The sequence below is a fragment of the Aedes albopictus genome, chromosome 2, assembly GCF_035046485.1.
Source record: "Aedes albopictus strain Foshan chromosome 2, AalbF5, whole genome shotgun sequence".
Classification (NCBI taxonomy): Eukaryota; Metazoa; Arthropoda; class Insecta; order Diptera; family Culicidae; genus Aedes; species Aedes albopictus.
In genome coordinates this window covers 164,417,095-164,442,549 of record NC_085137.1, presented here as the reverse complement: position 1 = coordinate 164,442,549, position 25,455 = coordinate 164,417,095, and the positions used below count along the sequence as shown (strand labels likewise).

At 39.2% G+C, this 25,455-nt stretch overlaps 1 protein-coding gene and 1 long non-coding RNA gene across 7 annotated transcripts in view; one reads left to right on the top strand and one right to left on the bottom strand.

Moving 5' to 3' along the window:
- The first annotated feature begins 3,701 nt into the window (after positions 1 to 3,701).
- Positions 3,702 to 5,441, top strand: LOC134287782 (uncharacterized). Its single transcript, XR_009997543.1, has 2 exons — positions 3,702 to 4,421; positions 4,543 to 5,441. It is a non-coding gene; the product is annotated as an uncharacterized LOC134287782 (long non-coding RNA).
- LOC109398697 (nicotinate phosphoribosyltransferase) overlaps positions 4,994 to 25,455 on the bottom strand; it is an 82,614-nt gene continuing 62,152 nt past the window's right edge. For 2 of the 6 annotated variants that reach the window (XM_062850671.1, XM_062850672.1), the window contains 4 exons: positions 19,591 to 19,824; positions 7,667 to 7,932; positions 7,201 to 7,610; positions 4,994 to 6,480 (listed from right to left, as the gene is read on the bottom strand). In XM_062850671.1, the coding sequence (XP_062706655.1) occupies positions 6,403 to 6,480; positions 7,201 to 7,610; positions 7,667 to 7,932; positions 19,591 to 19,824 (988 nt within the window). In that variant the 3' untranslated portion in view covers positions 4,994 to 6,402. Of the gene's footprint in view, positions 6,481 to 7,200; positions 7,611 to 7,666; positions 7,933 to 19,590; positions 20,209 to 25,455 lie in introns of all 6 variants that reach the window. The other 4 variants (XM_062850674.1, XM_062850675.1, XM_062850669.1 and 1 more) reach the window with 3 other exon arrangements.

Here is a 25,455-nt window from a genome sequence, read left to right as displayed (position 1 = left end):
AAATCGCGTTCTGGTGGGATTCGAACCTACAACTACGTATTCACTAGACCATAGTATGGACTTTTCTTTAAGGATTCTTTCGACATGGTTGTTTTTATTTTTTTGAAAATTTCTGCGCAGCAATTTCTTTGGATTTTTTTTTCTATAATATCAATGGCTATTCCTCTGAAATTATTTTAGCAATTTCTTTTTCAGTTATTTTGCAAATTTATTTGGCAATTTTATCGTGATTATTTTTAAAATTCTTTATGATTTAATTGTATTTATATTCATTGCTGTCGAAAGTTGCTGAATCGGAAAATCAGACAATCTCAACTGGTCAAAGAAAATCCTATGAAATTCACGAAAAACTTACTGAAAACATTCTCAAAGAAATTGTCGGAAAAAAATCCATCAAAATTACCTTAGAGCTTTTAAAGTAGTTGCCGAAAGAATTCATATAAGAATTATCAGAGGAATTCCTGAAGAAAATATTAAGACAATATAAAGAAATTGGTTAAACCCAATCTCAAAATAAATTGCCGATATATATTCTATGAATAAAACAAGAAAAAAATTCGAAGAAATTCTCAAAGAATTTTCCGAAAGCATATAAGGAATTTCCAAAGAAATATTTAAAAGAACCCTGAAAGTAATAGCCGTAGAATCACCGTGACATAACTTTTAAAGAACCACCGAAGACTTTTTTTTAGATAAATTTCCGAAGGAAATCACTAAGAAATTTGCCGAATCAATTTCCAAAGGAATTACCGAAGAAGTTCCCATAAGTAATAATCGAAGTTGCCAAAATTTCCGAATGAATTGCTGATGAAACTCCCAAATAATATTCAATGCAAGTAACATCGAAATTGCCGAAGGTATTCCGGAATCATCTGCTGCAGGAATTCCTTGCATAAAAACTGAAGAAATCTAGAAGAAAGTGTCTGAAGAATTTTCAATAAAATTATGGAAGCGATTTATGACAGACTTTCAGAAGAAGCTTTCGAAGGAATTGGAATTTTGTAGTTTTGAGAATCGTACTCACAATTTTTCTGTAAAAGTATTTTCGTGTCCACGTGGTAATATTCAACTAATTAAAAAAAAAACGCTTTTCAGTCATTAATTTTGTGGCCAAACCAAAAATGCAAACATGTATTTTTGATTTTGCAATTTTAAATATTTATATTTCTTAAAATTGTTCTTGAAAACTTGAAAACCCCTAGGTATCATGCAATAAAACAAAGAGGATGTCTTGATGAATACAAGTTACACGCAAATTTGTGGATTTTTTTTATAATATCCGAGATTTCTAATAATTGCTTTGAAAATGTATTCTAATGGATCTCATTGTTTTCAATCCACAAAACAGGGGTTGTCGCGATGATTGTTAAGTACTTAAGTTCAAACTGAAAATACAAATTCTATTTTCCCGCGACGCAGTATATCAATATACTAAGAAATTGAGGGTGAATCGGTATTTCCCCTAAAAAAAGCAACCTGGAAGCCACTGAAACTGGCACCCCCTAGGCACCCCCTAGGAAAAAATCCTAGATACGCCAATGAATACCTCTTGGAATTTATTCAAGATTTTTTTAGGATTACCTCTGGATATTTTTGTTGGGACTCCTCGAATCGAATTGTTCTTTATAGGAATGATCCAGCTATCACTGAAGTAACTTCTCTATGGGTTATGTGAAGCAAAGTATATTAAATAGGGCGAAATTAAAAGATACAGTAGACGTTCGGTCAGTGCAAACGATTTAACTGCAATGCTTTTTAACTGCAAGTCCGGTAAGTGCAACAAATTTGCAGTTATCGCACCGCTATCCGTCAAAACCGTGAGCCAAGTTAGCCCAAATGAACAATCGAATGAATTTTTCGTTCATTTAACGTCAATTGATGGGTTGTTGACGCCCATCTGACGTTGCAGTTATCGAATTTTGTTCGCTAACTGAAACGTAAACATGTTGCAGTTATCGAACGTCTACTGTACGAAACTGATGACACTCATTCGAAGAGGGTATTCTGTTTAGAGGGTTTGAAAAGTCGGTACAAATATTGAATTCAAATTTTTTGATTATGTGGTCTTTGAGTAGTAGCCGTTTGAAAAAAAAAGTAGTTCGCCTGCAGGGGTTTTCGGACCGTGCACCGCAGTACATTTGGTACACCATAAAGTTTTGCCAAGTGAAATTCAAATTGAAGATAGTTTCTTTATAAAATTTGGAAGAAGTTCAGCTATTATCTCTTCAGTCTCGCATATAATCAGAGAAGAGAAGGGCATCTTAGAACAAATCGACCACACAAAAAGTGATAAATTTTAGGCGAGAAAAACGGACTCGATTTATTTTGTTTCTGCCCATTTCGTTTTCATCGTGCGTAAACGTCAAATCAACTGCTTGGCTCAAAGTGTGTTTATCACATTCAGGTAATAACCAATATTAATAAATAGATGACGTCATTATGACTATTGAATCTCTTAAATTTTCAAAGTTTGTTTAATTTGTGGAAAATAATCTGTTGTTTTCGACAACTGGGTAAATTATATGATGTACGTATTAATACAATTTGCACATACAAGCTGTGAAATCGAATTATTACGAGTGATTACCAATTGTTCTTAATGAATCTATTCATATAATATATTATGTTTCCAGTTCAAAACCGAATTAGCGAATTTTTTTCTTTGACTTCCGCTACCTTTGTCCTGCGTTAAACATAATGTCGGAAGTGGGGCGCTGTATTGTACACCTGGTGCTCTATACAGCGCCCCACTTCCGACATTGCGTCCAACGCAAGGCAAAAGCAGCGGAAGTCAAAGAAAAAATGTCGCTAATTCGGTTTTGAACTGGAAACATAATATTTTGCTACCACTTTTGAATTATGTACCCTAACTGCGATATCAAAAGAAAGATATCCTTGGATTTGTCCCCAAAGAATTGCCTAGTAGAAAAAAAAATCTATTTGCGAATAAGTCTTTGAGTTGGCGTACCTGTATCAAAAATACTTTGCACTTTCATGTCAACACGGTTGAAATTTTCCGTGTAAAAAGTGTGACTTCTACCGCTAGGTGTCGCGGCCAACAACATGAAATTTTAATCAATTTCTGAATCCGGAGATGCCCTTCTCTTCTCTGCTATAATGTGAGAAAATATCTACCAATGATCTCGCAAGTTGTTTTTCAAGGTTCAGACTGAGAATTTCGATATTATTTTTGAAAAAATTGACCAAGTTTTTTTGGGCTCAACTGGTTTCCTGAAAGACATTTCTAAAAAAAAGACCAGGTTTTAAGTTCTTGAAAAAAAAATCCAACAAAATTTGCTAAGTATTTCACAATTCTATCAGTAATAGTTTTGAGAAAAAAATATTATTGAAAAAAAAAACTGGAAAACTATGAAAAATCAATACAAACTTCACCTGAATTTTCTTCAGGAAGCCTCAAAAATACTTTTAAAATGTGTAGTACCGCATTAAGGCTTTGAGAAGAAATAATGACAAATGAGATTTTACCAACTGTGCAAATATCGTGGGGTGTCCTAATATCGCGCGGGTCCAAATATCGCTCACTGATAAGATTTAGAGATCATAATAATAAAACTAATTGTGCAATTGTCCAAATTTCACTTTAAATAGTATAGCTAAAGTGAAATATAGACAAATGCACAATTAGTTTTATGATTATGATCTCTAAATTTTATCAGTGAGCGAAATTTGGACCCGCACGATATTAGGGCACCCCACGGTATACTACAAAATATGTATTGCGGATTTTGTCCCGTAATAGACTCACACGCGGAAAATTTTGTCCCATCAAAATATTCTCCCACCGCTTTTCCCATAGATTGGGTTTTGTCACTGCTAACGAAAACAACATTGAACGCACGCTCTCGGTTGGTGCAATGAATACATGGTTCGTTCAGCTGCTAACTGCCATGCAAACAGACGTGTGAGTATTTATTTTTTTTCTTCGAAGATTTGCTCGAAAGTCTATCAACGAATAAAAAACGCAATATCAATTGAAAAAAAAATCTAAGACGAGTGCATGCACTTGGAAGTGGAACCAGAAAATATACCAGCATTAAGAACAAGCTGCAATTTGTACCGAAACTTATTACAGTAGACGTTCGGTCAGTGCAAACGATTTAACTGCAATGCTTTTTAACTGCAAGTCCGGTAAGTGCAACAAATTTGCAGTTATCGCACCGCTATCCGTCAAAACCGTGAGCCAAGTTAGCCCAAATGAACAATCGAATGAATTTTTCGTTCATTTAACGTCAATTGATGGGTTGTTGACGCCCATCTGACGTTGCAGTTATCGAATTTTGTTCGCTAACTGAAACGTAAACATGTTGCAGTTATCGAACGTCTACTGTACCTGGTACACCACGCAGCAATTTCATTCCAAAAAAGTGCACCGCGAAACAAAAGGTTTGCAAACCCCTGAAGTGCCCCACACAATGCATACGTTTGCGTGTGCGTGACAGTAGTTTGACACATTTCCCATGGGAAAACTGTCAAAAAAACGCAAACCTCGACGGAACGGACGCTATTTGTTCCAGGCTTGAGTCTAGGGTTTTTAAGGGTTAAGCAAGACATTTCAATGGCCGCTTGTGGGTTTAATCGGTCTCTGAGTTATATTAATCACTAGCTGTCCCGGCAAACTTTGTCTTGCCGTCTTGTGGTGGTTTGACAATTGTTGAGCTCAAAAAAGCACCGCACTCTAGATTGATTTCATTTCGGTTGTGTTGATTTCCTTCCCAGCTCATGAAAAATCAGTACTTTATCAATTTTGTTACTTTTCTAGTTGATTTTCGTAACTTTTTATACATATAAACACAGCCACGTCGAATACGAACCGAACCGTGCAAGAATCATGTTGATCGGTTCACCCGTTCGTGAGTTTTGTTGCCTCAAAGGAACTTCAAACTCATTTTTATATATATAGATAGATAGATTTAGAGCAATTAGGAAGAACGCAGAAAGGGCTGTGATATACGTCAAATCAAAGTCAAAGCTATCCGTGGTGATTCTATTCACATGTATTTAATCCAACAGCTCTGAGAGCACCAATAATGTATTATTCATTTAGCTACACGGATCTTGTTTTGATATTGATGTTTGCTGTTTTATCTGTTACTGAATAAAGAACTTTCTCTTCTACATGAGTTTCAGATTCATTTAAACATATTATATTCCCCTTCATGTTTCAACATGGTGTTACAGAACGGGGCTTCCTTGGCGTCATATTTGTGTGAGAACAACTATCATCATTATGCGTTTGGTTCGTCTTGATGAAAGTTTTGGATAAGGGTAGAAGAAATCTAATAAATATCTATTGCAAACAAGAATAGGTGAGTGTTTCAGGTCAAGTAGGACAAAGGTTAAGAATGTGTTAGCTACCGGTGGTGTGGATAAAAAATGAAAGCTTATTTTTAAAAGTTTGAATTTAAATAAATATGAAGAAAGTATAAAAAACAACCGACTATTTGACAATACGTATTCGGGCTTGTGTTTATGGCTTTTAATCGGGTAAACCCTCTCTAAGGCACATTGTGTTGTGTTTTGTTGAAACATACCTTCCTAACAGAATTTGCTTTGCGTTAACATTACAATTAGTAAAACTATTTTCTTTTGCGTAATATTAGAACGTTGTAACGATTTGTGTGGCTACTCTTTCGTAAACTGCTGCGAATAACACGGAATATGAACTTTTTGAGAAGTGAAAGCTAAGAGAAAATTAAAAGGAACACTACACTTAAAACCTGTTGTACTTTTTGTTCACTGTGGCTGTCTTTGCACTCGCTAGAAGGGTTTCTGCTAAACAGTTTGGAGTTCTAAGCCTCGGAATGATCTAAATCCTTTTCGGATAGATGTGGATAGTTTAGTTCCAGTAGGAAATAGTGCTGTATTTCTAAAAATAAGCTTCCATTCGAAAATATTCTCTCGCTTCTTCTCATCCGATTCTAAAACTGTACTGAACGTTCCCTCGTAAACAATAGCTACCGTCTTTCAGAGCTCTCGTTTGCCAGCATGCAAAATCACCTTCCTATCCATAGAATTTGTTTGTTTCTATTTTTTGTTAAGCACTAAATTTGTGCTCGTTATTACTACATATTTTTTGTTTGTTATACGTTTTTTAAGTTTTTTTTTCCTTTCAACAAATTGTAAAACTGCGCTTCCATGTCTAACCAATACCCACGCAGGGTGAGTTTCAGAGCTTCGGGAGCTCGGGAAGCTAGATCAATCTAAACGTATCGCACTCTTACGGCGATACATAACAACAAATTTTTAGTCAAATACAAAGTAGTTGTACACTCCGGTTGTTTGGGGGGATGTGTATTTGGGTGCGCTGGGTATTCAGAATGACTAAGACGAGTTTTTTTTGTTTTGTTTTTGCATCTTTTCACAATATTCGGTACCAGCTTATCATGACAGTTCCCCAATTGGAGCATTCTGTAACCAAAGGTCATGGATGAAGTTGTACAAGTTATCACTCACGGCCACCTGTAATGACAGTAGGATTCGATATATTAGAGAGTTTTGTGAGTTATTATGATACGGATGTTTTGGCATTGATGATTTAATGGTGAGATTTTTATCATTCGTTTAAGTAACAATGAGATATATAATAAACCAGGGAATTTAGGATCTTTTAATTCACACTTTTCCTTTATAGATGGCAAAGCAACTATTTATCAATTTAAAAAGTATAATTTCTCAATGAATCAGAAAGATATGCGAAGGTTTTATGCAACTGTCACACTGGATGGTGTTAAGAATACAGTAAACGAGCTGGCTCATCGAACCAAAGGGATTGCGGAAGTGCGAAGCTTGAAAGCTGGGGATCTAGTATTAATAATTGGAGGAACGGTGCCCAATCAAAGGATCCGTGAACGCGTAGATAGGACGATTCCTAGAAGAGATGGGCGAGTACGCCAAGCCCTAGTGCGTACAGCATCAGGGGGATTCAGACCATCTGTGGTGAATCTAGCTCTACGGGACATCGTAAAGAGCAGTGAACCTGAAAGTATTAAACATGGTGGCTCCAGAGAGGATCCAGAAATTTATCCAGCATTACGGGTCTGGTACGGTGAGAATCTCCACCGTGGTGTCATTGTGGCCAATAAGTGTCAACAATGCTACTGATAACCACGTGTCTACAATGTTTGTGATCTTGGATGGATTGAAGCAGGGTGGTGTACGTACAATTAAAATACTATTTACCTTATAAGGCGTCGGGTTCAGCGTGCGTTTGTGATCCTGCCGGAGCGTTCGGAGCGAGTTCTGCACACGGTCGCGTACCTCCTCCAGCGAGGGCATCGCCTGCGTCACTCGCCCATCGGCCCAGTACACGTCGTACAGGGGCTCGACGTGCGTCGGAATGACGTAGGCTCGCTTCGATTCCTGGAATGGATGACGACAGAGCACCTTCTGGCCGACTTCCGGCGGACTTTCGTCCACCCGCTGAAGTAGATCAATCAGGGCGTGCCCATCGGCTCCGTACAGACGGAACACGTTCTTGTTGCCCGGCATCGTCACCTTCACCACGTCCTGGCTGAGCTTGATGCGCGGCTGCGCGTTGATCTCCACCATCTTGTAGACGCAACCCAGGGCCGGCTGCCGCTGGCAGGTAACTGAAAGGAAAAACGTCACTCAAACGAATCGCATGCAACACCCCATAGGTACTCACCCAAATGGGTTCCAATTCCGAAGCAGTCGATTTTGTGACCCTGCTCGTTCAAGCTCAGTATGGTTTCCTCGTTGATGTCATTCGACGCCACGATGGTCAGTTTGCTGAACCAGGGCAACTTGAACTGTTCGCTGATCCGCTCGAAGGTTTCCCGCGCCAGGCAGCTCAGGTAGGCCAAATCACCGGAATCGATACGAATGCCGACCGCTCGGTAGCCCTGATCGTTGAGCGCCAGTGCCACTGCGCAGAAGTTCAATAAACCGCTCCTGAGTAGGGAAAATTGGTTCATCAGGAAACAAATAAGGAAATTTCATCGTTTAGAAATTGTGATTTCCAAGAAAAGTTCTTATCCAAAGGAACACATCGAAGGAATATGGTACATTCAGTAGAAGGTGAGATTAGTAAAGTTGATAGTTATGAAAACTGAAATAATAAGAACCCACATAAATATTGAAAAGCCTGCAATGTTGGTGAAATGTAGATGACGTTAGAATTGGACATTGTTATCTGACTGTTATGAGTTTTGCTTGATTAAAACGGAAAAAATAAATGGTGAATGACATATAAACTTCTGAAAAGCTTAGCTTAACATCTAACCTCAGTATAATTGGTTCCAGTTTAGGATAGTAATTTTCTAGTGAATGCCAATTCAAGCCACCGTTACGGACTTTATGACTGCCGCGGTCGTTGTTGTACTGATAAAGTGGATGAATACTATTTGCCAATTGGTGTACGATTGAAAAAGAATAATAAGAAAAGAACAGTGCAACAGGCGCTGGCTTAGTATGATATCTATGGCGCCGGTGTGTAACATGAATTATTTAAACAAGCTTAATTATTAGAAAAGTATTGTTATAGTTTTTATTTTTGTGCCATATGTTCCAATTAAACGTGTAAATATTATCCCAAGATAAATGCACATTTGTAGTGCTCTGGCGTGATAGAGCACCATGAGATCTCTTCAGTCTGATGGCCTACATTCAGGTCATTTCAGGCATTGATTAACTAGAAGACATGTGTAGACCCTTCCTTAACAGGGACATCAAAGTGTAGAAGTCTAATAGTAATATCTTATTAGATTAGAAATCCCTAGACGAAACTCATGCTATGAAAGCAACTAATGCTGGGAACTAAAAAGCAACCTGCCAGACAAAACACGATGGGCCAACAACAATTATGAAACCTCGCAATTCTGGGCTCGGAAATTGTTATCCACTAGGGTAACAGGGCAAAATATGTGTTCTGTGTTGTATTTGTCCAAATGTGATGTTTCATTTTATTGCGCATTTGTAAGGTTCCATCACAACATGTTAAACTTTAATATGCATTTGTAGTGCTTCATTATATTTTCATTGTAGTCACAAATAAACAGACGTCTCATTCTGCTCCCATCCCGTCGATCACCTTTTAAACGGTTGATTCAAATATTCGGTAAATGGTCGATCGCAGCGCTGGTTTGTGGTCCTGTCCAACAAACCCGGAATTAGGTGCAAGCGAACATAGATTCTTTTCCAAATCCATGATGTCAGATTCTGCCACAAAAGTTCAACTTATTGAACGTAGTGGCTTAATTTCCCCAACAGGGGAGGAAAGAAATGCATCAGAATTAACTTCGGAAGTGGTGCACTGTGTAGATTATCATGGAACTCTAAACAGTGCATCACTTCCGAAATAAGGTCCGATGCACGATTTGGAGAAGAATCGAAATTTGCTCGCACCAAATTCCGGGTTTCGACTGAATTGATAATAGATATCAGATGTTCGAGCATTGATTTGTTTTTGGTCAAATGTTCGACCAGCGGCTTTTCTGTTCCTGAATATCTTCCTATTTAACTCAGCCAGCAGAAAACTAGCATGGGATGCCACCTGATAAAGTTGGGACGAGAAGGACAGACTTGTTAGAATCCCAAAATGGCCGCCACAATGGCCGACTTTGGCACCTACTCACGATTTCGAAAGCACAAATCTCTTCGTAAACAAAACCAGCGCACCTGAGCTTCTTATTTTAAGCTTATTACAAGTGAGCAAGAACACAATAATAAAATGCATTGTTGTTTGAAGCTTGCTTCTTGAGATTTGTGCGTCTGAAGTTCTGATGCACTGCTGAAGCGGGATTTCAATACGTTTGTCCTTAAATACTGATGTTTGCTTAAAACTCTCCGTTGCTTCAACTCAACACATAATACGAGCTTAAACCTTAGAGGACTGGGGTGAAAACCACTTCTGGGAGCTCTTGCTAAGGTTGCTTATCAAGTGTTGGTTTTTGAGGATTTTCGACGTGATCAAAGTTGAACAGTTGCTAGTTGCAAATCGAATATAATGGCACACGGAGAACAGCAAGTATCGCATGTCAACGTTCATAACGTATGTGTTTGCCTCCTCGATGGCGCTATCTCCTCGTCAAAGAAATCGCTGACAATGCTGGTCCTACGTCCGTATTCGAACGTGGCGGAACATTTCGCTATTATCTGCCTTACCAAATTGGCAGAGTACAATCCGCAGGGAAGTAAGTTCGTCTGGTCCTACCAGTAGCGCTGAATTCATCGATACGCCATGGTGGGCCGCCGCTGCATCCCAGACTATGCGCACTTTACCGGGCTTGTTTTGTTTGACAACAGAGAAGATTAGCAGATACCACACTCGTTGCTGCTTTTCCACGAGCTCTTCCTGTTGACAGTTTTCGAACGCAATCCTTGGCCATGTGATCGGTGATCTTTTCACGCAAGATACACGCCAATATCGGATTCTGTTCCATCCGTTTACATTCAAATAGCTGAAACGCCATCGCCTTACCCAGTAGACGAATGTTCACATAACGCCGTAGGTGTCCCATCGCGCTTCAAAGCGATTAGTCCACTTAAAAAGTGGTGCAGATTTACCTGGTACTTCCAAATCCTCAGCTTAACCTTGGGCCACGAACGTTAACTTCGAACCATCGTCCAAAAATACATTATGTTCACATAAACTAATTTCTTTTTGCATTGGTCGACTTGCAAGGCACAGTAACGGTGAGGTCTTTATGCAGCATGGTGTTTGAAGGTGCAATTATTATTCTCACAAGGCTTCGCCTTACTATTTCCTCCATATTGTCTAAGACAGCTGCGACATATTCGTAGTTTACGTACAGTCGCCCACCTCGCTTCGTACGAAATTTACAAAAATCTTAACACTTCCCATCTTTTTTGCAAACTCCCGCGGGCTATAAGGGTGCTATAAGCGCAACTTTTAGCGCAACAACCGGCCTTGCTATACTTTATTTCCGGTTGGCTGTTTCGACTCTGAAACTCTGATGGCTTCTGTTTTGGAACTTCTGAAGACAAATAGTTGAAATGAGTGATAAGAAACGCTAAGCTTTTTGGCTTGCTGTGAAGTTCCAAGCAAGCATTCTCGGCAATAGAATAGATCCATTTGCTTTGGGTGAACAAGTTGATCTTCCTCAACGTCCTCAACAGATGTCTAACGAGCTCGTTCAGAAGAGTCACGTTCCGCTTATCCTCCTTTCTACCGCAGGCGTCGATTGTTCTGTACAGCTTTTGCACCACCAACGCATGTCCGATCAGTTTATCCATCGCGTCGACGTAGCTTGAGTGCACTAATTACCTTCGAAACCACGGAGGAAAGCAAGAGAATACTAAGGACAGCGTTCAGAGCATCGTCTTTCAAGCAATTCTGCAACCGAATCATGTTCTCTTTCTCTATAGCCGCACATTCTCGTTGTACTTTCGTGTTGACAAGAACATCAACCACTCCTCAGGATTTCCACTGAATCTAGACAGATCTCGTGAAACGACTTGCCGGGCAGGTATTTGTTCCGGTGTGAATTCCACACGCTCCGCAGATGATCTGCCACGAACCTCCGATGTTGGTTTGGGCCATTTCGAACTTTAAGGAGTTGATTGCTTGTTTGGCTTGAATGGCTCTGCGCTGTCTTCGTTTCCGTCCTCCGATGACTCTGTGGACGTATCTGCTTTACCAGTGGCGATTCCCTAACCTCAAAACTACCTGTTCAACGAATGTAAATTTTTGATTTCTCACAATAAATTGACTTGTAATTTGTAGAAAATGACGATAATAGCCATTTCCGCCCGTTTTCATTTTGATTCTGATCCTGAATTCTCCGCAAATGTAACTTTCAGGGTCGTTGAATAGGTAAAAAGTGAGGTTACGAGACGCCACTGTGCTTTACATAATGGTTTCTTCATCACTGCTCGCTTCCTCGCTTCTTGACTCTGCCGACAACCCTGCACTGCTGGACGACGAGCTTTCACCCGTCCTTTGGGCTTTCAACCACGACGACACCTCCGTTGGGTCTTGCTGATCACCGCAACACTACTGGAATGAAGTCACTTCGGTGTGACTCGGCTTCGGCGATATCCTCAAGCAAACTGAATTTCTTCTGCAGAAATTCTCGCTTCCGCTTCATTTCCTCTTCAATTAGAGTCTCTTCCGCTTTACATTTCTTCAACTGCACTTCCAACGCCATTGACTTCACTGATTTCGCATCCTTTCTTCCGTTTGCCGACGCCTCCTTCACTGATCTTACAATGACCTCCAGTGTTCGGCTAGTATGCATCGCTCCAACATCTTGTTCTCCTATCTGACTTGGATGATTGACACCAGTAGTTATTCTGTCCATGTTTTTCGTCTTCTTCTTGTACACGGAGCGCCTGGCCGTAGGTTTGTACAAGTTTTACTCCTTCGCCTTCGTGCTGACTTTGGACAGCCGTGGCACAGCAGACGATCAGCTCTCAACGACCGTCCTCGCACACCGCCGACTGCCGTTAAACGATATTGAAAATTGTTGTTTCGGTTGCCTTAATTGCTTAATTGCCTTAATATTAACGTTTTTTTATCAGCCTATAGCTGTGTAGCGGAGAGCGACTAGCTAAGAATAGCACTACGGACAGTCTATTCCAGTGGTAGGAGTCCACTAATCAGGTGACCCCTAATTCATGCTGTTATGCGGCTTTATACTTACCGTGCCTGCGAATGAATGATTAGGGTCTAATACAGTTGACTCTCTACATCTCGATATTGAAGGGACCATCGAGATAGGGAGAGATCGAACTCAAGAACAAATTTGTAATGCACACTAGATTGAAAAATCGTCCGTAATTAGGAAAAACCGTCAACAAACAGATGTCACTTCACCTTCCTAGAATGTTTTGCACCTAAGAAACGAGATCTATCCCAACTAACAATCGCCAGCCGCAAACAAGCATGCATGCTGAATTGTTGCTTTATAATAGTAATTTTAGCTGAACTAAAATTATGCTGTACACCTTACTGTACAAATGCTATTTGAATTGAAAAAGTAGCCAATGTTCAACTTTTCGTATTGGTATTAACAATGATAATTTAAAACACTTTTGCAAACGTTTAATAAGATTTTTATTCGACTCGCAGTAATTCCTTTACAACATAGTTTAACAAGACTTTTTTCTGCTTCTTGTTAAGTACATGTAGAAATTAGGACATGTATCTGTATAATGTGTTTATCACAAGTCACATAAGCGTTTTCGTTTCATCATACTTCGACTCAGAGTACATGATGAAAAACACGTGTTTTTTACTGAACAACAGTTGAATTAATCTGTTGTTCAGTCGTTAACCATAATGTTGTGCTAATTCACCACTGCTGAATAGGAGTCGAAGTCTGATCATTATTAAACCACGGGAAGTTTATGTTTTGATTTGAGCGCTGCAGTTCATCATCTCTAGGATGGCGCAGATAGGAAGGCATGCGGCTGGCAATCGACGGGTCTCGAGTTCGAATCTGGATTTAGGTAAATTTATGTGTAGTTATTATTTCACAATATTTGTTCACTGCATTAAGTTCCAATCATAAACTCCTCGTGGAAATTGAAAATTTTTGCATTTTTTGAATTTTTAATCATTTTTGCTAAAGCTGAATAACAGCTTTACTATATAGCAGCGTTTCTCAAACTATGGGTCGCGACCCACTGGTGGGTCGCGGGCTGATTTTTGGTGGGTCGCGAAGGCTTGGGCAATATTGTAATAAATGTCTTAATTATCTTATTTGTACTCCCTTGGAAAATCGACATAGTTATTTTTAGAAGTGCGGTGTCTCTTTAATGCTATTCAAAATTTTGTATTATAAGTCTTAGTCTGGAGTACATTTAATATTGGCTCTATTGTCTGTGTTCTGAAATCGATTCTGAAACTATGAGTTTTCAATCAAAAGTATTTTTTGTTGCTTGCAGTTTGCATTGTCAGTTAAATATTTACATACCAAGTTCAGCAGTTAAAATATCAAAAAAAAAAAAGATTTATCAAAAACCAGCAAAGACTTACTAAACTTCGACAAGAAACCTGAACTTTACCGAATTTAAGTAAAGGTTAACTTCGGAAAAATTCTGATGAGTATCGATAATCCGAACTTTCGCAGAAATCAGAACAACTGAAAATGATTGCAATAAAAATATAAATAAAATAAGTTTGTCTGACCATCCAGCAGAAATATAATTCTGAAAATTCAACTTGATGTCCCATTTTGTCATTTTATTTTGTAGTAGATTTTAAAGTTCTGCAGAAGTACAAAACTGCTATTACATCTTTAAAGAATCTGTATAAATATATTTTGTTTTGTTTATTTCTGCAATATGTGAGAGAAAACCAAAACCTATTTTGAAGTGCTGCTTGAAGTCAGACTTGATTGGAAACTTGGAAACTTATCTCAAATTCTTTAGACTAAGAGTTTACCGAAACTGGACACTTGGGTACCTTAATCTTACTTTGACTTTTTCAAAAAAAAAACCGAAAGAGTATAATAGTAAATTGATCCAAAGCCTATGGAAATGATAAAATGTATTTATTAAAGTCAGTCCAAATTTACAAAAATGACGTATTTTATGAAAATACGCTCTGGTGGGTCGCCAAATTCTTTAAAAATCAAAAGTGGGTCGCAAGCTGAAAAAGTTTGAGAACCCCTGCTATATAGTTATAAAACGATTAAACAACAAACAGTTCAGTTGGTACATAACACTATGCTTTATAGTTTCTCCAAATTTGTGTGAACAAAACCCGAACAAAGGTTATGCCTGAAAATTATCCAAATGTTATTCAGCATCTTGCTGAATGAATTCGTCGTAAAGGTGCTTGTAAAATGAGTGATTGTTAGTTGGGTAGCAACCTGTTAAAACGGGCATATCGACATATGGAGAGAAAATCTCGAACAAAAACGAGCGAGATCGCATCGAGATAGAGAGATATCGAGATAAGGAGATATCGACATGTAGAAAGGTAAAATGTATGCAGATTGAAGGGACCGACCAAATTATCGAGATAGGGAGAGATATCGAGATGTAGAACATCGACATGTGGAGAGTCGACTGTAAAAACGAAAACAGAGCCGGTGGAGCACCAGGGTTAAGTTTTTTCTTACGACCTTCTGGTGTCTCGATGTCATGGTCCAACCATTATCATTTTTTTGGTCCAAAATCAGCGTAGGTCCAACCAAGATCAAATTTCTGTGCTTATTAAAAACGAATTATTTAATTATTTCGTGATTATTTGAGGTATTCGCTGGGCTTTTCGTAAACTAGAAGATTAGAACTTTCTGCCAACTATAAATATAGTATGATTCGATCATAATAAATTTTTGATGTACTTGTTGTCTGCCTATTCAAATACCTTTAGTTGGTCCAACCATGATCATTTACCCTACTCTAGTGATGAACCTTCCTACGGAAGAAAATCACTTTAATAACGAATAAAAAAAATACCCTACTAGTTTGCCAAGCTTTTCGTCAACTAGAAGAATAGAGCTTTCTGTTAATAACAAATGTCGAGATCATAAAAAATCAAATAGGTTTTAGACTAGTTGTTGAAACACTCAAAATTGGTCCAACCATCAACATTTATCCTACCAATCTGGTAAGTCCACTGTGACTCTTTTACACAAGGTTGTTTACGATATCGAGAAAGCATTCGCTCAAAAGCAATCTTGTTTGGGTGTTTTCTACGAGGATACCTTTGACAACGTGCCTTTCGATGCCATATTGGAAGCCGCACGGGGTCATGGTATATCTGCAAAGATTTCCAATTAGACTCACCAAATGCTCAACAACCGACATCTCTTCTCGACATTGCGCCAAGAAGCGATTAGGAAATAGAGTGTTTGTGGATGCCCCCAACGGGAAGTCTTATCACCACCGCTTTTGTGGAAACTCGCAGCAGGTATGCTCAATAATAGCGGTTTTCCTACATATGGTTTTGCCTGACTACCTGACATTGTTAGTTGGTATGTGCATCACCACCCCTTTCGACATGATGCAAAGCGCTCTTCAGGTGATGGAGGTCGCAAATATGGCCATTCGGTAAATCCGAGTAAAACATATAGGGTATCGCGCCACTTGGGCGGTGGCTTCTATATTCGTCTGTTTTCCACTATAACTCAGTCAATTTTGAACCAATTGACTTGAAATGTTGTACACGGGTAGATACTATACCTATCTCACTGCATTACAAAAATTGTGTCAATTGGTTCAAATATGACTGAGTTATAGTGGAAAACAGACGAAAATAGAAGCCACCGCCCAAGTGGCGCGATTCCCTATTGCTCTTTTCTCGGAAAGGCGAAACCGTAACGGCGTTCGACCTTTGCGTCTCTTTGATTCTAAAATCAATGTGACTGAACAGGTAAAGTACGTTGGAGTCATTCTTAATTCCAAGCTTCCCTGGCCACCTCGTATCAGAGTCAAGAAAATTTATATGATCCTCAGGCAATGCCGGCGAACCTTGGGTACAACTTGGGGTCTATAACCCAAGTATATCAAATGGATTTGCACAACTGTTGTTTGACCAATATAAGTGAGCATATGGATATCTTGTGTGGTGGCAAAAGGGTGAAGTGAGAACGGTCCAATCAAAATTAGGCCATCTCCAAAGGATGTGCCTAATGGCGATGTCTAGAGCGTTCTCTTCAACTCCCACGACAGCGGTCAAAGTTTGCTTTGACGTTGCCCCAGTAAACATTCATCTCAAACAAGAAGCACTTTCTTGCACTTACTGGTTACGAGTACTCGGTCTACTAGAGGAAACTCCTGTGAACCGCACATCAATACACACCTCGTTGTTTCCACTTTTCAAGAATTTTGACAAAATTGTCCATGCTCTAAATGATCTTACAATTGCTTGTAATTTTCCATATGAGATATTTTCCACGAAGGCATCGTATATTACACTGATGGCTCTCTTCTCGAAGGTCGAGCAGGTGCTGGTGTCCACTCTCGTGAGCTAAGGCTGCTTCATTCTTATTCACTTGGTAGACACAGCATCGTTTTTCAAACCGACATTTTTGCTTTTATGTGCGGAGTGCAATCAGCACTTCAGCAACACGTAACAGGAAAAGTAATATACTTCTGTTCAGATAGTCAGGCTGCTATTTGAGCACTTGCTTCGGCCAACTCTTAGTCGAAGTTTGTTATCGCTTGTCGAACTCAAATCGAGGAGCTGAATTCAGCAAACGATGCTCACCTTGCGTGGTTACCAAGTTGGGCCATTCTTCCATCCCTGGATGAATTGGCTCACACTGGAGCATCACATGACTTCATTGGCCCCTGAGCCAGCTATCCCGGTATCGAAGTGTTGGGTAAAGCCTTTTTTCATGCTTTATTAATTACACTAGTTTACAGCATTTTTGAACTCGGTAAGGGTAAGCTGATGCTCATTTTTGGTGTAGAATCATGCCCTGAGTTCGAAAACGCGAAGGAAAAAAATTACAGTAGAGCGGAAATTTTTTCGACTTTCCATACAAGGTTGATCATTTGAAATCGATTTTTGTTCTATTTTCAAGCAACGTCGCTCACTTCACACATCTCATTCTCCGTAATCAATGCTACGATTGTGCTGAATTTTTTACTGTAACTCGCCTACATATTATACGTCAACTAAACATTGAGAAAGAATTTTTAGATTGTTTTTTTCTTATTGAAAAAAAAAAAATACATTTCTTCATATATTTTTGGAAATTTGGCTAAAATTTAAGGAGATCGTCCCTAAGACTTGCCAATATCTTGAATTTCATCAATCTGACGCAAAACCTGCATTCAGGTGATCGAATGGTATTGTATTCAGCTTTTAATTTATGGAAAAAGATTTGAAATTGGTTGAACAAAACGCAAAATATTTGAATTTTAGTAAATTCCATATTTTTAAAAGTTGTAAAACTCAATATTGAGCTAAAACTCAAAAAGTGCTCTACTTAAAATTTTTTGAAGCACGGTTTCGAAAGCAGTACTAAATTGTGCTTCAAAAATTTTGGTCGTTGACAGAAGTTAACGACTTTCGTTTTATTTTGTAAACTAGTGTTATTACTGTGCCCTTTTCCAGGGCTCTATTTGAATCCATGGTGGCACACTTATGCGTTAGTGTTCTTTTCTATGGTGACGATCCTATTCCCCTACCTGTCCTTTTTGCATGAATAGGCTCGTGGCGATGGCACAAATTTCCCAAATGGAGGAGAGCGTGCCTCTAGAGCCGATCTACTTATATCTGTTAGCTACCTGATAGTATTCTATAGAAAGTACACTCGGTGATATCTGTCGAGAAATAATTATTATAACATCACAAAAGGATTTATCTAATTACGAACATCATATGAATGACAAAAAAAAACTAGCAATTTGAACCAATAAACAATAAACCAAACTACTAAATAAATGACACCATCTCAAGCCATGCAGTGCTCTCTCGGACAGAATGTGTTGTGTTAAATCTTGTCGATTCGATCAACTGTTATCAACAAATGATACTTGTTTGTTATAATACACCGAACTATGATATTTCGCACCAGCTAAGGCTTTCTATACAACTTGTACTTGAAGTATGATACGCGATACAGTGCACGGAGTCTAACGCTGTAATAATGTTCCAAATAAAACAAAAGTATAAATGATAAACAATACAATAGAACAGCCGATTATTGTTTGTTTCGGTATGCTTTAGACTCCACGCATACACAAAAAGTACGATCCTAGATGACCCAGTCGATTGCTATCGTTTTCTTCCATTTTTTTTAAATGCAAAATTGTTCATACGAACTGCCCGAAACATTTGGAAACTTTTTCCGTCACTAAAACTAACAATTAACCGTGATGCTATTAACGTGGTCCGAGGGAGTTATTGGGTTGCTGCTAAAAATTTGGTGTTGGATATAATGGTGGTGGCTCCTAATGAGCAACAAAGTGAGATCCGATGAGAGATGGTATGGGTGTTTGGTGAGTGTGTCTGTCTGTTGTTGGCAGGGTGTGCTTCCGGTTGAATCAGGCCAGTGTTTGAACGCTTTCTGCATGCATGTCGCTGAACTGACGGTAATGTAACAATGGAGGAAGGAAATTAACTCGAGCGAGCAGCATAAATTAGAAAACAAAATCTGTTAGAATTGGTTAAATGTGCGGTATTGGTAATGAACACAAAACTTTCAACACAAATTATTATGAGCGACTTATCAGAAATGACATCCTGACACACAAAACCCAGGAGTAGTTAGCGATTTACGTTATTTGAATACATAATTCCTAGCTATTTTGAAATATAGATGAGGAACTTCGTTACTACCGTAGGATGAAATTTTGTCATATATCCACAGTGCATGTTTAATTCTAAATAATCATCGAATTGGCAGTTTATTGAATTTAAATTTTCTTTGTACAGATATTTAACAAACGCGTTAACAACTTTTTTTTCTCATGATTGTTGCAATCCTGAGCAGTATAGGTTACTAGCTAACTAAACAATATTTTCCAGGTTTTACGCGCCCAGGGTTAGAGACTGAATCAAGGATCCAAACAAAAAAAAGAAGCAAACCATAAAAACGGTTCACTCGACAGTAACAGGGGGAGGATATGGAATCTAAGACCAGCTAGCAAGTTCGTTCGGAACCACCAAGGGAATCGCTTTACCTGAAGCACTTTCCGACCGATTTGAGATGGCGGATGACGCAGCCCCGGGCATTGCGTGCGTTGGCCTCACAGGTGGCACACATGGGCGGCGGCGTCATCTCGCCGTCCTCGCCTCCGCCGTCGTCGCCATTCTCCGTGGACAACGCCGTCCCATTCCCGTTGTTGACTAGTCCATCCTCAGCGGTGTTGGCGTTTTCTCCATCGACATCCGTCGTCGCAGGCAGATCGGTAGCACTAGCACCATCATCATCATCATTAGTAACATCATCACCCTGCTGGAAATTACCGTTCTCACAATAGTCGTTAACGCGCGCCATACGACCGGAACAATAATAACAAGCACTACCACCGGTGGGCAGCCCACCGGAGTCTTCCCGTTCTTCCGGTTCGTTTGCTGTTTGCTCGGTTTGCTGATGCCCTTGGGCCACAAGATCGTCGTCATCGGCCGGGGCAGTGTCGGCGTCCAGGCAGTCGTCGGTCGTCAGTGCGGTCGGGGTCGTCATCATCGTCGTCTGGCTAGAGTCGAAACCGATCAGGGGGCAACACGGGTCACAATTGGACATATCTAGCAAGCAACCGTTGTCGCCTAGGAGCGTACTTTTTGTGTCATGCTTTTCGCTGTTTCGGAAGGAGGCGTTTTTGGAGGTGGCGAGTTTTGTTAGTAGATAAATATGTGAGGGGAAGAGCGCGCGTTTGTCAGTTTGAGAGTATAGAAATTAAATTAGTTTGGTGGTCTTACTACAGTTTTGCGATGTGGATGGGTAATCAATTTTGTAATTCGGCCTACAATAACATCAATTAAAAACTACTTTCTTCCATTTGATATCAACTTGCCGTTCGGGCACGTATGAAGTTGATTATCAAATATCTTTTTTCCCCTATAAGCCTAGAGAGATGTGTAGTGTAGGTAGCAGTTGTCTTAAATGACTGAGAATAACACTATGGGCCACCAATTTCGGTGGTCAGAATCCACTGAACAGGAGACCCCTAATTCAAGGTGTGATGCGGCTCTATGTATCTCCTCCACAGCATTTTGCGCTTACAAGTACAGCAACGAACAAGCTTTGGAAATTGGTGCAGCCCAAGTAGTTTTAGTACAAAAAGCTTACTTTCGTAAAGAGAATTTCTATCTAGGTAACCTTGTGAACCCGGTGTTTGCTACTTTCAGTATTGCTGTGTGCATTCGAAACGCAAATATCAAATGCAGGAACTCCAAATGCGGTAAGATTTTCTAACAAGTAACCCGATGTCAGTGGGAGCATTTACATCCAAGGTTGGCGGTGGTTTTGGATATGGTTGCTAATTTGCCTTTGGTAACACTGTGTTACCGCGTTTGAAGCGCATTAGGGCACCGTTTGCATCTTGAACGCACACAGCAATAAAAACAAAATGACAAATTCGCGTGTCATGTTCGAGCATGTGTGCCTGTCAACAACGCAATCGTTGCTGCACTCGGTTTTGAGCTAACCACCAGACATGGGCTGCCACAATTGATATATCTGTTGGAAACTTCAACAGGACATACGTCTATTTGAATGTTACTTAATAAATTTTGCGTTTCAGAAATCCCCGGTCAACCAACTGGGATTTGTTTACTGATTTGATTACGGCCAAATTCCAAGCTCACCATCCATTGACACTTTAAGTTCGGAGGCTTTCAGATCGGCTCGCAAGGCCTACACGATCTGTTTAACAAAGCCGGAAAGTCGGTGAAAGAAAATCCTTGTAGAGTCTGAGGATTCCCGACAGATGACAGTTTAACTTTCTTTGAAGCTGATGTTCTGGAATATTTATTCAGGTCACACTTCCCCGAATGTGTGGATATTAAGCCTTCGGACAAATATGGAACAAGAAGTCCTAGGAAGAACTCAGAATCTCAGGTGGAAAAGTTGGAGAAATCTCAGTTGGAACTCTTGGAGCAATTACATGTAATTGTAAAACCTCTGATGGAATCCCAGGTAGAAATTCTGGCTTAATCCAGATGCAACTCCTCGAAAAATCAATAAAAAGCTGGAGAAGTAAAAATACTCAGTGTTACCCCTAACCTAAAGTGATCTCAGTTGGGATTAATGTAGAAACTCAGGGAATCTCCTGTGGTCCCTCTGATGGATTCTTGTAAAAAGCATAGGTAGATCTACTGGAGGAGTTTAAGGTGAAACTCCAGAAGAGATCCCAGATGAAACTCCTTAAGGAACCTTAAATGCAATTCCTGGTTATATCCCTGGTAGAACTCTTGGAGGAATGGAATTCCAGGAGAAATCTAGAAGGGATCTCTGGTACAGTTCTCGGAGAAATTTCCAGTAGAGTTTCTGAGGAAAATTCTGGAAAAAAAAATAAAAATCGGAGGAACATCCAGTCAATCCCGGAGGAACTCCTGGAAGAATTCTATGGGAAGTTCCTGACAAAAATTTAGAGGAGCTGAATTTCCTGGAACAATTTCAGAAGCAACTGTAAGGAAACATTATCGAAGGAACTTCCGGAAGAGTTCCCAAAAGAGCTCCCGGAGAAACTTTATGAAAAGATTTTGGAAATATTCGACAGGGATTTTTGATAGCTATGGAGTTTTTTGGCTTGCGATCGAGCCCTGAGGAAGATCCAACCCAAGGATCGAAACGTTGGCACTGATATAAAATTATCAACGCTTTCTCGTGACCGAAAGCCGAAAAACTCCATAACTTTATAAAAAGACCATGCAGGTACTTTTGGAAAAAAAAATCCCGAGTTGAAATCCCAAATGGAACTCCTTGAATAATATTAAATTTCTCTGTTAGACCTTTTGGAGAAGTCTCACGAGGAATTCCAGGAGAATTCTTGAAGGGATTTCTGGACAATTTTCAGAGGAATTTTTGGAACAATTCTTAGTAAAGGAGGGAAATGCTGAAAAAAAAAATAAATTGACTTCCGGTAAAAAAAACTGCAGGAACTGTTGGAAGAATTTTCTGAGGAGCTCCTGGAAAAAAATGAAGGAGCTGAATTTCTTGGAATAATTGCAGAAACAATCACCAGAAACAACTTTCAGTGGAACATCTGAAATAGTTTTCAACAGCATTCCAAGAGAAACTGCCGAAACTTTTTTCCCTAAAAACTCGGAAATTCCCGTAGGAACTCCTGGGAGAACTCTCTGAATAATTCCGAGAAAATTTTTCGAAGAAACTGGAATTTTTAAATATATCTCCAAAACAACTGCAAGGTTTAGATTTCGGAAAAAACTGCAGAAGTAATGCTTGAAAAAAAAAAAATCACAGGAATTTTTGGTAAAATTTCGAAAAAAAGTTTTGGAACTTTTGAAAAATTTTCGGTATCAATCTTTCAGGAACTTCTGGAAGAACTCTTGATGAAGCTCAAGGAAAAAAAGACTGAAGGAATTCCTGGAAGAATTTTCGCTGGAACTACTAGAGCAACACCCGAAGAAGATCCTAGGAATATTCTTAACCCTGTAATATCCAAATTTTTGATTTTGATCTTAATATCATTTTTCGTCATCTAAAATCGATTTAAACATGTTTTGGAAAATGATTCTTTTTAATTCTCAATTTTTGAAATTTCGGTTTTTGATTTTCCTAATTTTTATTTTTGAACAAATCCACACTTTTATATTTTTTCAGAAAGCCTTTTCGTGATGCGGATTTTTAGAGACGACATAATTTTGAGATTTTATGACTAATTTTGAAATTTTTTAATTTTTATTTTCTTTTCTTGGAAAATTTTATTTTCCGTGTAATTTAAAGGGAAATAATTTAATTTTGGTGGGATTCCCGACGGAGCTCTTAGAGAAATTCCCAGGGGAACTTCAGAAGGAACTCCTGGTTTAAGTTTCTGAGGAATTCGTAGAGTAAGCTATGGAAGAATCTCCCGTGGAACTCCTAGATGAATTCCGAGTGAAACCGCTGAAGGAACTTCTAGTGGAACTCCTAGATTTTCTTAGACCAGACTAAATAACACTAGAATTCCCGGTGGAACTTACTTCTGGAGGAATATTTGAAATCCCGGCGAAACTCCTAGGAACTCCCAGTGGAACTTTTGAAGGAGTTTTTGGTGGAACTCCTAGACGAATTCTCGGTGTAAACTTGTACAGAAATTTCCGCCGGAACTACAAGCTGCATTACCAGTAGACCTCCTGGTGTAACTCCTAGTGAAACTCTTGGTGGAACTTATACGGAAATTCCTGACAGAAACCTTAGAGAAATTCCCGGTGAAACTGCAAAAGGAATTCCCAGTTGAATCCCTGACCGAACTACTGTAGTAACTCCAAGAGGAATTTCAGGCGGAACTTCTACAGGAACTCCCGGAGGAACATTTAGAAAATTCGTGATGGAACTCATAGAGGAATTCCTGGCAGAACTTTCAGAAAGAATTCCTTGTGGAACTCCCAGAGCACTTCCTGGTGGAAATCCTAGAGGACATCCTGGCGAACTTCTGGAGGAATTCCCGGTGAAACACTCAGAGAAATTCGTGGTTAAACTCACAGAAGAATTTTCGTCAGAATTCCTAGAACAATTTATAGTGACACTCTGAAGGAATTCCTGCTGCAACTTCTAAAGGAATCTAAAGGAATTCCCGACGGAACTCTCAGGAAATTGTTCCCGCGGATGTGCAAGAGGAATTCCCACTGGAATTCTTAAAGGGATTCCTGATGTAACTCCTTGAGGAACTTCTTGACGAATTACCGGTGGAACTTCTAGGGGAAATCCTCACGGGACCTCTAGAGGAATTCCCAGTAGTACTCCTGAAAGAGTGTCTGGTATAGCTCCTAGAGGAATTATTGGCGGAACTTCTGGAACTACAGGTGAAACAATGAGAGAATTCCATATTGTAACTCTTAGAGGAATACCCTGGGAAACTTTTGAAGGAATTCCTAGTGGAACTTCTGGGAAAAATCCTGACTGAATTCTTAGAGAAATTCCCAGTGGAATTCGTGATAGAATTGATGGTGTAACTCCTGAAGGAATTTCTGGGATAACTCCTAGAGGAACTCCTTGCACAGTGTTCGAAATCGATGATTTTGCGATCAAAATTAAATAACTTTTTTTAGCTTGGTTTTAGAGGTTTAGCGTGTTCTACAAAGTTTTTCTGCATGTTTAAAGGCGTCTTTTGATAAAATGTAATAAATGATTAATCCCCCTAGAAGTGAGATAAAAATTTTATTTTTTCGAAGACGTCAATCGGCAAAGTTGTAGCCCATAATAAGAGAAACAATATCATAGAACATGTCAAAGCTCCACCTCCTACGGTTTTCGAGATATGGGGCAATTTGTGTGAAGTATCCCTAAAACTAGTTTTTTCAGTGTAGCTTCAACAGTGTAGCTCTTACAGTTTTGTGACCTTCTACAAACTTGTTCAGGACGTCAAAATACACATTTCTTCCGAAGATGTCAAGTCATTATATCTTAAAACAAAAAAGTTATAGGCAAATTTATCATATTTTAAGGTGTACTTTCACCTTAAGTAACTATTTCCGGCGCAAAACGGCGCAGATGGCTCAGTCGGTAGTTGAAAGATTAGACTTTTTACTATCACTTGAGGGTGGAAACCTTCGTGGGCAATAGTGGGAAAGGTGGTTTGAATACATGGCAAAAACTAATTATTTGAACATGTTCTACGATTTTGTTTCTCTTATTATAGGCTACAACTTTGCCAAAGACGTCAAACCTCTAAAAAATATTTCGAAAAAATCAAATTTTTATCTCACTTCTAGGGCGATTAATCATTTATTACATTTTATTAAAAGACGTCTTTCAACATGCAGAAAAACTTTGTAGAACACGCCAAACCTCTAGAACCAACGTGAAAAAAGTTATTTAATTTTGATCGCAAAATCATCGATTTCGAACACTGTGCCTTGTGAACATTCATGATGAGTTACCG